This window comes from Sarcophilus harrisii, chromosome 2 (assembly GCF_902635505.1).
Source record: "Sarcophilus harrisii chromosome 2, mSarHar1.11, whole genome shotgun sequence".
Lineage (NCBI taxonomy): Eukaryota > Metazoa > Chordata > Mammalia > Dasyuromorphia > Dasyuridae > Sarcophilus > Sarcophilus harrisii.
Genome location: NC_045427.1, coordinates 117030949 through 117045559, shown reverse-complemented (window position 1 = coordinate 117045559; position 14611 = coordinate 117030949). Strand labels below are relative to the sequence as shown.

The 14611-nt window shown below is 36.3% G+C and overlaps 1 protein-coding gene across 4 annotated transcripts in view; it reads left to right on the top strand.

Annotated features, from left to right (window-relative positions):
* The window catches only part of ADD2 (adducin 2), a 171154-nt gene that overhangs the window by 89562 nt on the left and 66981 nt on the right, over positions 1-14611 (top strand). For 3 of the 4 annotated variants that reach the window (XM_003757960.4, XM_031950662.1, XM_031950663.1), the window contains exons 2-3: positions 11304-11519; positions 12907-13045. In XM_003757960.4, coding sequence (XP_003758008.1) covers positions 11337-11519; positions 12907-13045 — 322 coding nt within the window. In that variant the 5' untranslated portion in view covers positions 11304-11336. Of the gene's footprint in view, positions 1-11303; positions 11520-12906; positions 13046-13069; positions 13254-14611 lie in introns of those variants that run through there. The other variant, XM_031950664.1, reaches the window with a different exon arrangement.

Sequence of the window (14611 nt, the reverse complement as noted above, 5' to 3'; positions counted from 1 at the left end):
ATTTTTTGTCTGACTTTCTCAGATATGATTAGGTCATAATTGTTTTCCTGTTTAATACAACTTATGGATTTCTTCTATTAAAAATAGAAGTTTCAGTGCTATTATTTCTTGTTGTTCACATGCATCTACATTATAAATATCATCTTCAATCCTTAGTTTCTTTGCAGGAATCTTTTTAAGGAACATGTATATTTTGGAAGGTTTAGTTTGGCTAAAAGTAAATAATGTAATCTATAGATTCGCGTGCCCAGACACACATAATCTGAATTATGTCATAATATACTGAAAGTAAACCTACCATTGACGATATTATAATCAATCTTTTCATATTGTGGAATTCCCACTTTTTTCTCATTAATTTACAGATAAAGAAACAACCCAAAGAGACTGTCATTTGTCCATGGACACATAGGTCATAAGTAGCAAAGGCAGAATTTAAATCCCCATTCCCTGATTCCAAAACCTGTACTTTTTCCATTAAAATCATAGCAGCTCCAGTTGGTGGTATTTGGTATGGTGGTATGTTCTGAATGTGTTACATTTGAATTGTGTTACATGTGTTACATGTGGAATTGTGACCATATGACTATGGACATGGTGAGGGTAGTGTCGTGTGAATCTATATATTAATACATCTTAATTTTTTTCTTTTTAAGTTAACAATAAATATAAAGACAAATTTTAATATGTTCTTTCTATATCTCTCTGGATTAAATTGTCTTGGGATACATGCATCCTCATTTTAAAAGCCACTAATCCGAAAAATGAGTTCTAAAGCAGAGAGAGCTGTTGCTTTTGATGCATGCATCCCAATACTCAATGAAATGGCTTGAATAGAGTAGAAAACACATACTTCTTAAACATATTTACTATATTAGTAATTACAATTAATAATATATTTAAAGCAAATGCTTCTTAAATATATTTATAAATATACCAGACAGCCATACTTTTTAATTTGTAGGCTTCATGATAAGTTTGGTATATTTGAAAAAACATTTTATTATTATTATTTATTTTATGTTATAGGAACTGAATTCTATTTTATGTTATAGGAACTGAATACTTGATTCTGTCGCTATAACTTATATGACCTGCAGAAAGCACTTTAACTTTTCTGAAACTCAAATTCTTTATCTATTGGTCTATATCACCTTTCAATACTTTCTAGCTCTAAATCTATGATAAATCTATGATATTCTGTAAACTTCAGTTTCTCTCAATATAAGACAATAGGACTATAAATTTATTTTTCTTGGCTTATTCTATACTTTTGAGAAATTTCAGCTTATTATCAATTTTAATACACTCACTCTGAACATTTTAGTTATTAATATAAATATTTTTCCCTTTGCCTTTTTTATTGTTAGTCTTTCAAGAGCAGGTTATATCTTTAAAATGGATAGTCATAAATTGGCATTGGTAATAATAATAATAACAAAACTAGTGTTTATAGGTTTGTAAAGTTTAAGTTTTATAAAGCACTTTACTCACTTTATCCTCACAACTATCCTAGGAGGCATGTAATAGAATTATTTTTCAGATAGGGAAATTGAGACAAATAGAAGTCAAGTGACTTGCCCAGATTCAAATAGTGTCTAAGACTAAATTTTAAGTTGGTTCTTACTGACTCTAGAGCAACACTCTAACCACTGTAATACCTAGCTTCCTCAGGATTTTCATTTCATATTCATATTGCAGCAACAAGAGGCTTAAGTATCTCACCCAAAGTGGCCAGAGCAAGATTTTAATAATTCTTGCAAGTGTGGCAGACTGATGGAATAGCAGAGAACTGGTTTGAAAGTCAAAAGACTAGAATTTATCTCCTTGCTCTTAGAGCTTCTAGTTGTATAGTTTTAACAGATCCCTTCTATCTCTGTTTCCCCTTTTATAAAATAAGGGATAATCTCTCATGATTCTAAGACATTTTTATCATTGAATCACGTTTCTTCTGCTTCAAGCATTGAGCTGGATACATAATTACATTTATTACATTGTTGAGTTATAGATCTAGCTCATATTACAATGTATTAAAGAACCAATAAGGACAAAATATATGCCCCACTTTTTTGGGATGTCATCATGGAGGACAACTAATATGTACAATGACCCATACCTTGAAACCCCTCAAAAGCATTAAAAACCAGACTGGAGGGATCATAGATCAGGTAGAGAAATGACTCTGATATACTTTTAAGCTCTGATATGTTGCAGGAAGCCATTAGAGTGGACATTCAATTGAGAATAAAGAGTCTGGATTCTTATTCTACCTTGGCTTTGGACTTGCTAAAAGTCCTTTTGCTTGGGTATCCATCTGGCTAGACATGCTAAAGGTTCTTCTGCTTGGGTATTCATCTGGCTAGAGATAAGTCCTAGTACTTATGCATCCAGCATGTGATAAAGATCAATGAGAAGAGGAGAATGAATGGTTTTCTTAGGGAAAAAGAAATAGTATGCAGGACATTTAGAAGTACCTTCATAGAATTCAGTTAGAGGAACCTCACAGATCATTTAGCCTAAGCTGTAAATGACTAAAAATACTCACTTAACTATTCCTAACAAGGGGTCAGTATGACTCTGCCTGAACTTTCAGTGGTAGAAAATTCACCACCTTCAAATGTTGTCTAAAAGCACTTTGTAACTACTTGTGCCAGGCATTCTGCCAAGGCTGGCAATAAAAAGAAAGGCAAAAATAGTCTCTACTCTCAAGAATTTCATAATCTAAGTGGGGAGACAACATAGAAACAACTATATATAAACAAAACATATATAGGATAAATTGGAGATAATCTCAGAGGGAAAGCACTTGCATTAAGAGGACTTGGGAAAGGTTTTTTTTTGCAGAAGATGTGATTTTAGCCAACAATTAAGCCAGGAACTGGGGCAGCTAGGTGTCACAGTGGATATAGCACCTAGCCTGGAGTCAGGAAGGCCTAAGTTCAAATCTGGCTTCAGATACTTTCTAGCTATATGTGATTCTGAGCAAGTCACTTAATCTTGTTTGATTCAATTCTTCATCTTTTAGATAAATTGGAGAAAGAAATGGCAAACTACTCCAATATCTTTGCCAAGAAAACCCAAAATAGGTTCATAAAATCAGACATGACTGAGAAACAGTAATAAAGCCAGGATATAAGGATGAAAAGGAAGACAATTCTGGGAATGGGAAATAGCCAGTGAAAATACATGGAATCAGAATTCTTTCTCTTCCTTTCTTCCTTCCTCCTTTTCTCCTCCCTTCTTTCTTCCTTCCTTCCTTCCCTCCTTCCTTCCCTCCTTTCTTCTCCTCCCTTCTTCTTCCCTTCCTCTTCTCTTCCTCCTTCCTTCCCTCCTTTCTTTCTTCCCTCCTTCCTTCCCTCCTTTCTTTCTTCCCTCCTTCCTTCCTTCTTTTCTTTCTTCCCTCCTTCCTTCCTTCCTTCTTTCTTCCCTCCTTCCTTCCTTCCTTCCTTCCCTCCTTTCTTTCTTCCCTCCTTCCTTCCTTCCTTTCTTTCCTCCTTCCTTCTCTTTCTTCCCCTCCTTCCTTCCTTCCTTCCTTCCTTCCTTCCTTCCTTCCTTCCCTTCCTTCCCTCCTTCCTTCCTTCCTTCCTCTTCCTTCCTTCCTTCCTTCTTCCTCCTCTTCCTTCCTTCCTCCTCCTTCTTTCCTTCCTTCCTTCCTTCCTCCTCTTCTTCTTCCTTCTTTCCTTCCTTCCTTCCTTCCTTCCTTCCTTCCTTCCTTCCTTCCTTCCTTCCTTCCTTCCTTCCTTCCTTCCTTCCTTCCTTCCTTCCTTCTTCCTTCCTTCCTTCCTTCCTTCCTTCTTTCCTTCTTCCTTCCTTCCTTCCTTCCTTCCTTCCTTCCTTCCCTCCTTCCTCCTTCTTTCCTTCTTCCTCTTCTTCCTCCTTTCTTCCTCTTTCCCTCTTTTCTTTCTTCTACCCAAGAATCATATAGATACAAAATTACTCTAAAGATCAACTTTCTTATTATATAGGTGAAGAGATTGGTCCAGGGAGGGAAATTACTTGCCCACAACTCTTAGATAATAGTAAGTAGCAGAACTAGGGTTTGAACCCAATTCCTCTAACTACAAATCTGGCACTTTTTCTAGTGCAATCCACTGTCCCCTAGATATTTGAAGAGAGATATTAGCTTTTCTTTACCCACATCTTCTCTTTTGTCATTTAAGCCTTCCCAGTTAACTTCACATTTGTGTGTAACATGATTTCAAATCCCCTCTCAATCCTGTTCTTGGTCCTTGAAATCCTTTCCTTTTTGTCATTGTTGTTCCTAAATTTTAGTGCTTAGAACTGAACACAGAATTTCCTATGTGGTCACACCTGGCCAGAGAACAAGTAGGAATACCACCTTCTTATCTCTTTTATGTTTCTATCTTTTTGGTAGAGGAACTAGAAGAACTAGAAGCTTCTCCATCTGTGATGATTAGATGGCAATGTTAAGAACATATGACGATCAGTTTAGTTGGGACCCATTACTTTCCAGTGATACCTGAAGCATTCCTTGAAAAATAGTCCTTTTATAGACTTAAAGTATTAAGACCTACTTTTCAAAAACATCTGGATAATCTCCTTGGTGAACTGGGAGTCCAAGGATCTGCCTTCAGGCTATATTACTTATGTTATCTTGGAAAAGTACCTTAACTTCTCTGATCACCTATGAAATAATGGAATTGAACAAGAAGATCCCTGTGGGTCCTTTAAATTCCAACAATGCACATGCATGCATGCACACACACACACGCACACACATACACACAAACAAATTTGCACACAGGTGTGTGTGTGTATGTGTGTGGCAGCCAGGTAGCACCATAGTGCACAGAGTGTTGGCTTTGGAGTAAGGAAGACTTTTTGAGTTCAAATCTGATTTCAGATACTAACTGTATGACCCTGGGCCTGTTTTCCTCAGTTTCCTCATATGTAAAATGAGTTGGAAAAGGAAATGACAAACCTCTCTAGTATCTTCTCAAAGAAAGAGTTGTGGTCACAGAGTTGGACATGACTGAAAATGATTGAACAACATAGGTAATAGATAGATAGACAGATGGATAGATGTATGTATGTATGGATAGATAGATAAATAGATGGATAGATAGATGATTGATGGATGGATAGAGAAATAGATGTATGTGTATATGTAAGGATGGATGGATAGATAGATAAATTGATGGATAGATGAATAGACAGTTAGATAGGCTTTTGAAATCCAGATCAGAATAATGATGGGTGCCATGGATCCCTTTTCTGGCTTTTCTCTTTGCTTAGAGAGAAGGTTTAGGAAAGTGGGGATAAGCTAGCATCTCAAGACAAGGTTTCCAGGCAACAGGGAACGGGGCCTGTTGCCAGGGGATCAGGAGGCTGAGCTGGGAGTTGTGCTGTGTTGGGAATGACATCGTTGCAAGCAGAGAGGAAGTCATCCCATCAGGACAGGCTCCAGGCAAAGTTACCAAGGAGGGAATTTGGTCTCTGGTGCCCCCCCATGGTTCCTTTCAGCACTCTGAGCAAATCACTTCTCTCTAGGCCCATTTCCCCTTCTATAAAACGAGGGTTGGACTAGATGAGTTGTAAGGTCCCTTCTGGCTCTGAGTCCCCTTCTCTGATGAGTTCTTTACTGTTTCTTGGTCCCCTCCACTTCCAAGGCCTCATTTACCTTAAGACCCCTTATTTCACCCAAACTGGTTTCGTTCCCACTTGCCCAGAACTGTCCCTTATTGCTCATTTCCTACTCTCTACCTTTCTATCAAAGAAGACTTTGTCCACTTTATTATTCCTGCCAAGTTCTCTGTTAGTTGTCTGTTAAGTGAGCTGATCAAGGAAAGCATGCTAATGGGTTAATGACTGATAATATCATGCCCTAGATATCTTAGCAGAAAAGGAACCATATTTGAAAGGAAAAGACCTAGGTTGGAGGACCGGCTTTAATGCTTAAACTCTTGTGGGGGAGGGGAGGTCATTGTATATTTCTGAACCTCGGTTTTCTCATCTCTAAAATGGGAGCCAAAGTATTTACACTATCTTCCTCACAGAATTATCAGAAGGAAAGTGCTTTATTATTTTAAATATTACATAATTATAAAATGTTTTTGATTATCCTTGCCAGAGATAAATATTTTAATAGTGGGAGGTAAATGCTTTAACTCATAGGAACAAAACTCTTAATTTCAGGTTCTCAGATATGATAGAAAAATAGAGATAAGGAAATATATTTTTCTAAAGAGTACCTTTCTGGGAACCCATGAAGATAAAATGAATCCTGTGTCATATGATATGTGCTAGTATGGTATAATATTATAATTGGTGGTAGTTTTTTAAATCTGAGGCTCCTTCAACCCAGAAATATCCCTACTGTCACTAAGACAATGGAGTGAGATTTTCCCACTCTCCCTATGATATATATCAAGCTGCCCTTCTGTTATTTCATTCATAATTTTCATTTATTAAATCAATAGATTTTATTTAGGCACTCAATGTGCTGGGACTAGATGGGGAAACAAAGATATAACAAAATCTTCTCTCAAGGAATTTACAAACAAATCACTAGGACTAGGACATGTATGTCAATCAATATAATGCCAAGTCAAATGGGATGAGGTCAAAGGAAGGTTCTATTACAAATGTTCCAAAAAACTTTTTTATTATATGGAAAGTCATGCAAAAACTTATTTTCTTATTAGCCATTTTGCAAAAGAAAACACACACAAATAAGAAAAATAAGGAAAGTGAAAAAAATATGACTTCAATATGCCAATGTGACTCAGAAGTCATCAGTTCTCTGTAAGTGGGTATCATTTTTCATCATGGATCTTTTGGAATTGTCTATTTGAAGAAACCTTGAAGAAAGAGAAAGATCACTGAACTATATATAAAGAATGGTGTCAAGATTTATAAGAATACAACAAGCCATTCCCATGATAAATGGTCAAAGGATATGAACAATTTTCAGATGATGAAATTAAAGCCACCTATAATCATATGAAAAAATTATTTAAATCACTATTGATTAGAGAAATACAAATTAAAACAATTCTGAGGTATTATATCACACCTCCCAGATTGGCTAAGATAACAGGAGAAGATAATGATAAATGTTGGAGGATGTGGGAAAACTGGGACACTGATGTATTGTTGGTGGGGTTGTGAAATGCTCCAACCATTCTGGAGAACAATTTGGAACTATACCCAAAGAGCTATCAAACTGTGTATACCCTTCGACTCAGCATTGCCACTACTGGGTCTGTATCCCAAAGGAAAAGGAAAAGGAAAAGGACCCACATGTACAAAAATATTTGTAGCAGCTCCTTTTGTGGTAGCAAAGAATTGGCAAATAAGTAGGCGCCCATCAATTGGAGAATGGCTGAATAAGTTGTGGTATATGAAGATAATGGAATATGGTTGTTCTGTAAAAAATGATGAACAAATTGATTTTAGAAAGACCTGGAAAGATTGATACAAACTGATGCTGAGTAAAACAAACAGAACAAGGAATACATTGTACACAATAATAGCAAGAAAGTGCCATGATGATCAACTATGAAAGATTTGGTTCTCCTCAGTGGTTCAGTTATCCAGGGCAATCCCAATGGACTTTGGATGGAGGGTGCCATTTGCATCCAAAAAAGAACTATGGAGATTGAATATAAATCAACACATGCTATGTTCACTTCTTTTTTCTTTTTTCCCCTCTTCCATGGTTTTTCCCTTTTGTTCTGATTTTTCTCTCCCAATATGATTTATAAAGCAATATGTATTAAAAAATTAAATAAATAAAAGAAAGCAAGATCACTGAACTTAAAAGAGTCAAGAAAGGATACATTAAGACTATCATCCTACCCATTTCTGGGTAAAATGCCTCTCTCCTACAGTTAAAAACTGAATAAGTTGTCTTGACTTCCATATTATATGAATGAACTTGTATTATGCTAAATCTCCTCACCCACTCCACATTTTTCCCCCCAGATGGACTACTGGCAAACCCTGCCCCTCCATATTGTATTTGGGAAGATGGTTTTTGGAACTCAAGTATAAAACTTTACATTTATTCCTACTAATTTCATTTTTAATTTCAACTAGTCTTTTTGCCTGCCAAAATCTTTTTGAATACTGGCTGTCATCCCTTATGTTAACTAAACCTTCCAACTTCATGTATGAGGTGATATTTGAGTATATTTTGAAAATTTAAAAAGGAAGAAATTTTGAGATATAGAGGAGAGATGGGAATTCATTTCAGATATGGGGGTCAATGAGTGAAAAAGCAAAGAAATGGGAATGTAATATATGAAGAATAGCAAGAAAACCAGTTTAGCTAGAATGCAGAATATGAAAAAGGAAGTAATATATACTAAGAGTGGAAAGTTATATAAGACAGGCTATGAAGAATTTTAAGTCTCAACCAGAAAAGCTTGTATTTGAATCTAGAGGCATTAGGGAACCACTAGATGGTTTACTGAGGATGGGAATGAAATAATCAAACTGGGCTTTAGGAAAAATTATTTTGACAACTATGTGGAGAATATTTTGGAGAGGGGAAGAGAATTGATAAAAGGTTCCATTTAGAAGGCTATTGCAATAACCAAGACAAGAGGTGATAAAGACCTAAAGCAGGCTGATGTCTATGATTAGGAAGAAGGGAACATTACAAGAGATGTTGTTGAGGTAGAAATGCCAAAATTTGGCAACTAATTAGATATATGAGAGAAGGGGGAATGAAAAGACAATAGTGTCAAGATTTCAAGACTAAATGATTGAAAGAAACAATAGAATGAGGTATCAATAAAATGCAAATATATTATGGACTCATAAACACAAAATATTAGATAGCAACTATACAACTCCCTAATTTTATAAATAAAAACATGGAGGCTTAGACTAGGGAAGTGACTTCAGACTTGTAGTAGAATCATTGTGATGGAATAATAAAGCTAGAAGCAGAGCCATATCCTTTTAGAGCATCTTAGGGTATTGATCCTCTGGGATATCCAGCTAGAAGTCACTGTCTTCCCACTTACATTTGGAATTGCCTCCACTCCCTATTGCATATACCCCTTTTATTTCTTTTTTCTTTTCCAAATCTGCCTTTGATAATACCTTATATGTAAATATATAGCACTTTATAGTAGATAAAATATATTCTCTCTTTATGTTTGTACATGCCCACAATAATTTCTGGGACTTAATATAAACTTCTACAATCAGTCCCATCTAAAAGGAACTGAAAAGATCATCTTATCTAATTATTTACAAATTAATTTGTTTATAGAATACCTAAGAATTTGAAATTTATTGACAACCCTAAATACTGATCCAGGGGAGCCTGGGAGCATGGAATATGTCCCAATAAAAGAGGACCACAATAGACACTATTTGGCCTATTTTCATACTGAATATGATCACATATGATAAATATTAACTATACATGTGTGTGCATATACATACACACATTTTCATATTTATTAAGTAGATTAAGCCTAGATAGGCTCTAACTCCTTCACATAGAATGTATAGACAAATATTCTGTGCTGACTTGATTACTATATTTTCAAACAGGCATGTTGAGGTTCTCAAAGAAAGATCACTACCATAAGCAAATACTTAAATAGGAGTGACTATGTTGTATAATCCTCTTATCATGTTAGCTCTAGATCCCCCAGCAATTTGACTTCTGTATAGAGAACGTATATTAATGGTACTTTTAGATCTTAAATATCACAATTTACTTAATAATAAGGCAAAAATATTTATCATGATCCATACATAATCTTGGGTCAAATTCTCACACAACATAGTAGGTTTCTGTGGGGGAGTGTGAGAAAACACAGAAAACTGTCAAGGAGACATGAGTGAGAAAAAGAGAAAATGAGAAAGTTACTCAATGTAACTGATAAGCCTGGAACTATAAAATTCCATGGCTTCTTTCTCAGGAATTTTTTAAAGTTCCTTCATGAACTTAGCTTTCAAATTGAACAGATGCTTCCATTACTAAGCTCAGTTGATCCACACTATACTTGACTAGTATTTTAGTGGGCATGACATCTCAGCCAAGCTAGCTGATCTGCTGAGTGACTTTTCTGATTCTTTGTTTCCAAGCTGCTGTTCTACTTAGTTAGGCTTATTCTTCAAAAGCAGTTATAGTATCCATCACTTCCAGCTTGGATCCACCACCTTAAGCTTGGAGGATGCAGTTCTAAAACCTGTCCTCTCATATTTTTTCTTTTCCTTTGGGTCCTATCTATGAATGACTTCACCTTAACTTAGGACTGGTAACTAAATTCTCATTTTTCTATAATCCCATAAAATATTATAGTATCAGAGCTAATAAGGAAAATTATTCCTAGGCTTATGCCTTTGTGGTTTTTTTTTTCAAACATTTCTCCAGGGCCCCTATTGTGGATGTTGTAGTTGACTCAGGTTTTAACCTGAGATTAAGTAAGATCATCTGATAAGAGAAAGTAACACCTAAAACAATTAGCCTATAACTATCCCTCCATCACTGATACATATGGATGGAACAATCCCTAATCCCTATTACATATATACTTTTTACTTCTTTCTCTTTCAATCTGCTTTTGATGATGTCTAACATGTAGGTATATAATAGTACTTTGTAATATATTAAACATAGTATCTCTTTTATATATCATAACAACCCTATGAAGTAAAGAAAACATATTTCTTATTGAGTTTTAATATTTTTCAATTATATGAAAAACAATTTTTAATATTTGTGTATTTTAAAAAATTTTTACTTCCAAATTCTCTTCCTCCCTCCTCTCCTTTCTCTCTGAGATGATAAGCTATCTGATATACCTTATACATATGCAATCATATAAACATTTTTCCATGTTAGTCATTTTGTAGAAGAAAACTTGAACCAAAAAAAGAGAATAAAGTTAAAAATAATGTTTGTCTACATTCACAGTCCCTCAGTTCTTTCTTTGGAGGCATAAAGCATTTTTCATCATGAGTCCTTGGGGATAATAATAGGAATTGTTAATTTCATTTTTCAGATGAGAGATAAAGTTTTAGAGAGATTGTGATTGCCTAAGCTATTAAATGGTAGAACAAGGACTTGAACCCAAGCCCTCTGTCTACAAGTCCAGTGCCCTCTTAACTCTAACCCACTATCTTTGATGTTCACTTGAAACTCAATTCACTCACTTATAAAAACCAGTATGTTACCTAGAAGTATTCCATAACTCACAGCTCAAATCTGAAGAAAGGACTGATCCAAACCTAAGACTCCTTTGCCTTTAGGGATCATTCACCAGAATATAGACCTCACTAACCTTAATTCTTACCCTCTTTTCTGCTTATAGGACTTTGAGAGTGAACTATAAACTATCAGGAAAATGAGTGAAGAAAGTGCCCCTGAAGCCACTTCCCCTCCACCTCCCCAGGGACAGCGCTACTTTGACCGATTCTCAGAAGATGACCCCGAATATATGCGTCTTCGAAACATGGCAGCTGACCTCCGGCAGGACTTCAACATGATGGAGCAGAAGAAGAGGGTCACCATGATCCTGCAGAGCCCTGTAAGTGGTTCCAACGGGCAGATTGAGCTGGAAATGTATAGAAATACTAGGGGCTAGGGAAAAAGCTAATTTATGGGTTTCTTTCTTATTTAGAAGTTATTTTTTAAGTCCTTGTTTAAATTTATAAATAGAACATCATTCTCTCATCGAGAGAAGGTGAAAATTTATGCCCAATGATCAGGAATCTAACAAAAGATAATAAATTCCCCATCACTGTATATCCATAAGTAGAGCCTGGCAAGCTATTTCTTGAAATTGTTGTAGAGGGGATTCTTATTCTCACAGGAATAGGTCTTGATAAATATCTTCTAATTCAGAGATTCTACTATTCTCTGAACCTGAACTTTAGTTTCTATATTTTTATAACTGGTGAGCTAGAGATTGTAGTCCAGAATACTAGTGGAAGTAGAGAGATTTGAGCTAACTCTCCACCCTTCCACAATAGCAGGCCGGAGTCCTAATAAATCTCTGAGAATGGAAAGGTTGGCCAGATTGTTGGAACAGTAAGTAACCTGGGAGACAAGAGTCCCAAGTGCCCTGTCTTGGTTATGACCTCATAGTCTAAACAGCCAAGTTTCGAATCAGAAACTCTTAAACTTGGATCTTTCAGCTCATCTCACCTAACTCCTCATTTTAGAGTTGATAAAAACTGAAGCCCAGAAAGGTAAATTCACAATCACAATTAATTAAGAAAATATTTTCCTACTTTGGGAGAAAAAAGTATTCTTTGCTACAAAAGCTAATAATCTTTCAGGATATCTGGATTCTGTTTCAAGGGAGGGGCAAGAGAATTGAATTTGTTATCACGAGACCTGGATTCAAATATTAACTTATCTACCAATAAAATATTGAGAAAAAGTCACCTTTTTCCCCCTCTGGTTTCAGTTTTCTTAGGTGTAAAATGAAAAGACTGAACTAGAAGATCTCTAAGATCCCTTTCAGCTCTAAATTCTATTCCTCTATTGTGTAAGATCGTTATGTGTAACTCTGGATCAGTCATACAACTGCCTAACTCAGAATAGTGAATATGAGTCATAGAAGCAGGGGAGCTTGGTTTCCTTGGGGTCTTCTCATTGTGACCTGACCTGACTAGAGCAATTTAGTTTAGAAGTGGAGTTTCTTCTGGAGAGACAATGGAATTGGTCCCAGGAAGCCCAGAAAGGTCAGACAAAGTAGGGTCTGGCTGACCAAGGCACTCCCTAGTGTTTTCTTTCTTTAAAAAAAAAAAAAAAAAAAAAAGGCAAGGTGGAGCTCTTCAGATATCATTTTAGGGCCCCTTGGCTGAAGGGAGGGAAGAGGGAAATAGGATCAAAAGTGGTGGGATTCTGGGGATTGAATAATTTATGAAGGAACCAGTCAGTATAAAAGCCGTGGGATCCTCCTTCAGTCTTTCAGGGAGGAGCTGGAGAGCCTTATCCAAGAGCAGATGAAGAAAGGAAATAATTCTTCGAACATCTGGGCCCTCCGGCAGATCGCGGACTTCATGGCCAGCACCTCCCATGCTGTCTTTCCAACTTCTCCCATCAGTATGTGGGCTGAGGGAAGCCAGGGGTAGGGGATGAAGGAGAGAATGGGGAGTGTAGAGGCAGCAGCTGTTGCCAGGTTACCAAAGTGGGTGAGGCTGGGCTAATAGGTCTGGTGGGAATTGCAACCTCAGAGCTATTATCTCTTTGCTCTGTGTCTCTGTTGCTGCTGCTGCTGCCTCCTGCATAATTTTCCCTACTCAATCTAGAGGTGGGTGGATCCAAGGAAGGGACCCATGAGAAAGGTCTCATGCATGCCAGTTATAATGCCGATGTGGAGGAGACAAAGAAAACACATACATACATTGTGGAGCTTTTGTTCCGGACCTAGCTCCTCATATTACACATTTATACAACAAGGTTTTATTATATCTTAAATATGGTTATACTCCTTTGATATCATTCAGGTGTACTTGGAAATGCTGGGGCTTGTCAATCAATTCAATGTTTTATTTTATTCCAGCCTTGTTAAAAAAGAATAATATCTCTTTTGAGGAAGGAAAACAGGCAAGTGACTAGTTCTTCTGCTGAGTTTTAGGGCAATCGCATCATTATTTCTTCCATCATTAATCTTCTTAAATCAGTCACTTAAACCAGTGAGCTCAAAAACAATCAAACTGGATTTCATGTCTGACCATTTGTCAGGGGTATCATGGAGGAAATTCCTGATTAGGTTTCAGCTAGAACGGGGCCTTAAGATCCCATGATTCTGATCTGTAGATAGGTTGGTTATAAATCCAGATTAAGTTACTGGTTTCAACAAACCTTCCCCCTCTCCTATTTTTATAATCTACTTCCAAGCACTAAGTGTTATGAAATCTATAACAGGAATAGGGGTCTGGACCTGTGATTTTATTGATATAGAGCACGCCTTGGTCAGAAATCCCCTCTACCAATGAATGCAGTTTGGTATCTTCTTCACAACTTCTAGTTATAGAGTTGCCTGTAGTACTGAGAAGGTAAGTGATTTGCCCAGGATCACATAGCCTGTATGTATCAGAGGAAGGACTTAAATCAATGTTTTCCTGCTTCTGAGTTTGGCTCTCTAGCTATAGAGATAAAGCTGAGTCAAATAACAATATTTATCTGTATGTGTGTGTGTATATATATATATATTTATTTATTTATAAATGCCTATTTTTTATACTCATGTGTATATATTATTTTACCCTATAGTATTTAAGCTCTCTGAGATCAAGGACTATTTTATTTTACAGAGGATAAAACAGAGGCATGAAAAAGTTAAAGTGATTGGCCCAATTGTCAGCATCAAAATTAAAAAACATAGGCCTTAAAACAAAGAGGGCCTTTTAGCTCCAGGACTATCATATCCTCCTTCCTTTAACCCAGTTTGTCTTCTTATCTTGCCAGACCAACTCCAGAATATAGTGCGAAGCAGAGAGTATGACCTAAGAGTATAATAGACTAGGAGTCAAAAATTATAGGCTATTGATTTGACTTGAGGATAAGTTACTGAACTTCTTCTGAGTCTCAATTTCTCCAACTTTTCTGACAAAATAAATAATCTATAGGAAGAGCTCTAAAGCAACGAAATTATTAAGAAATCAG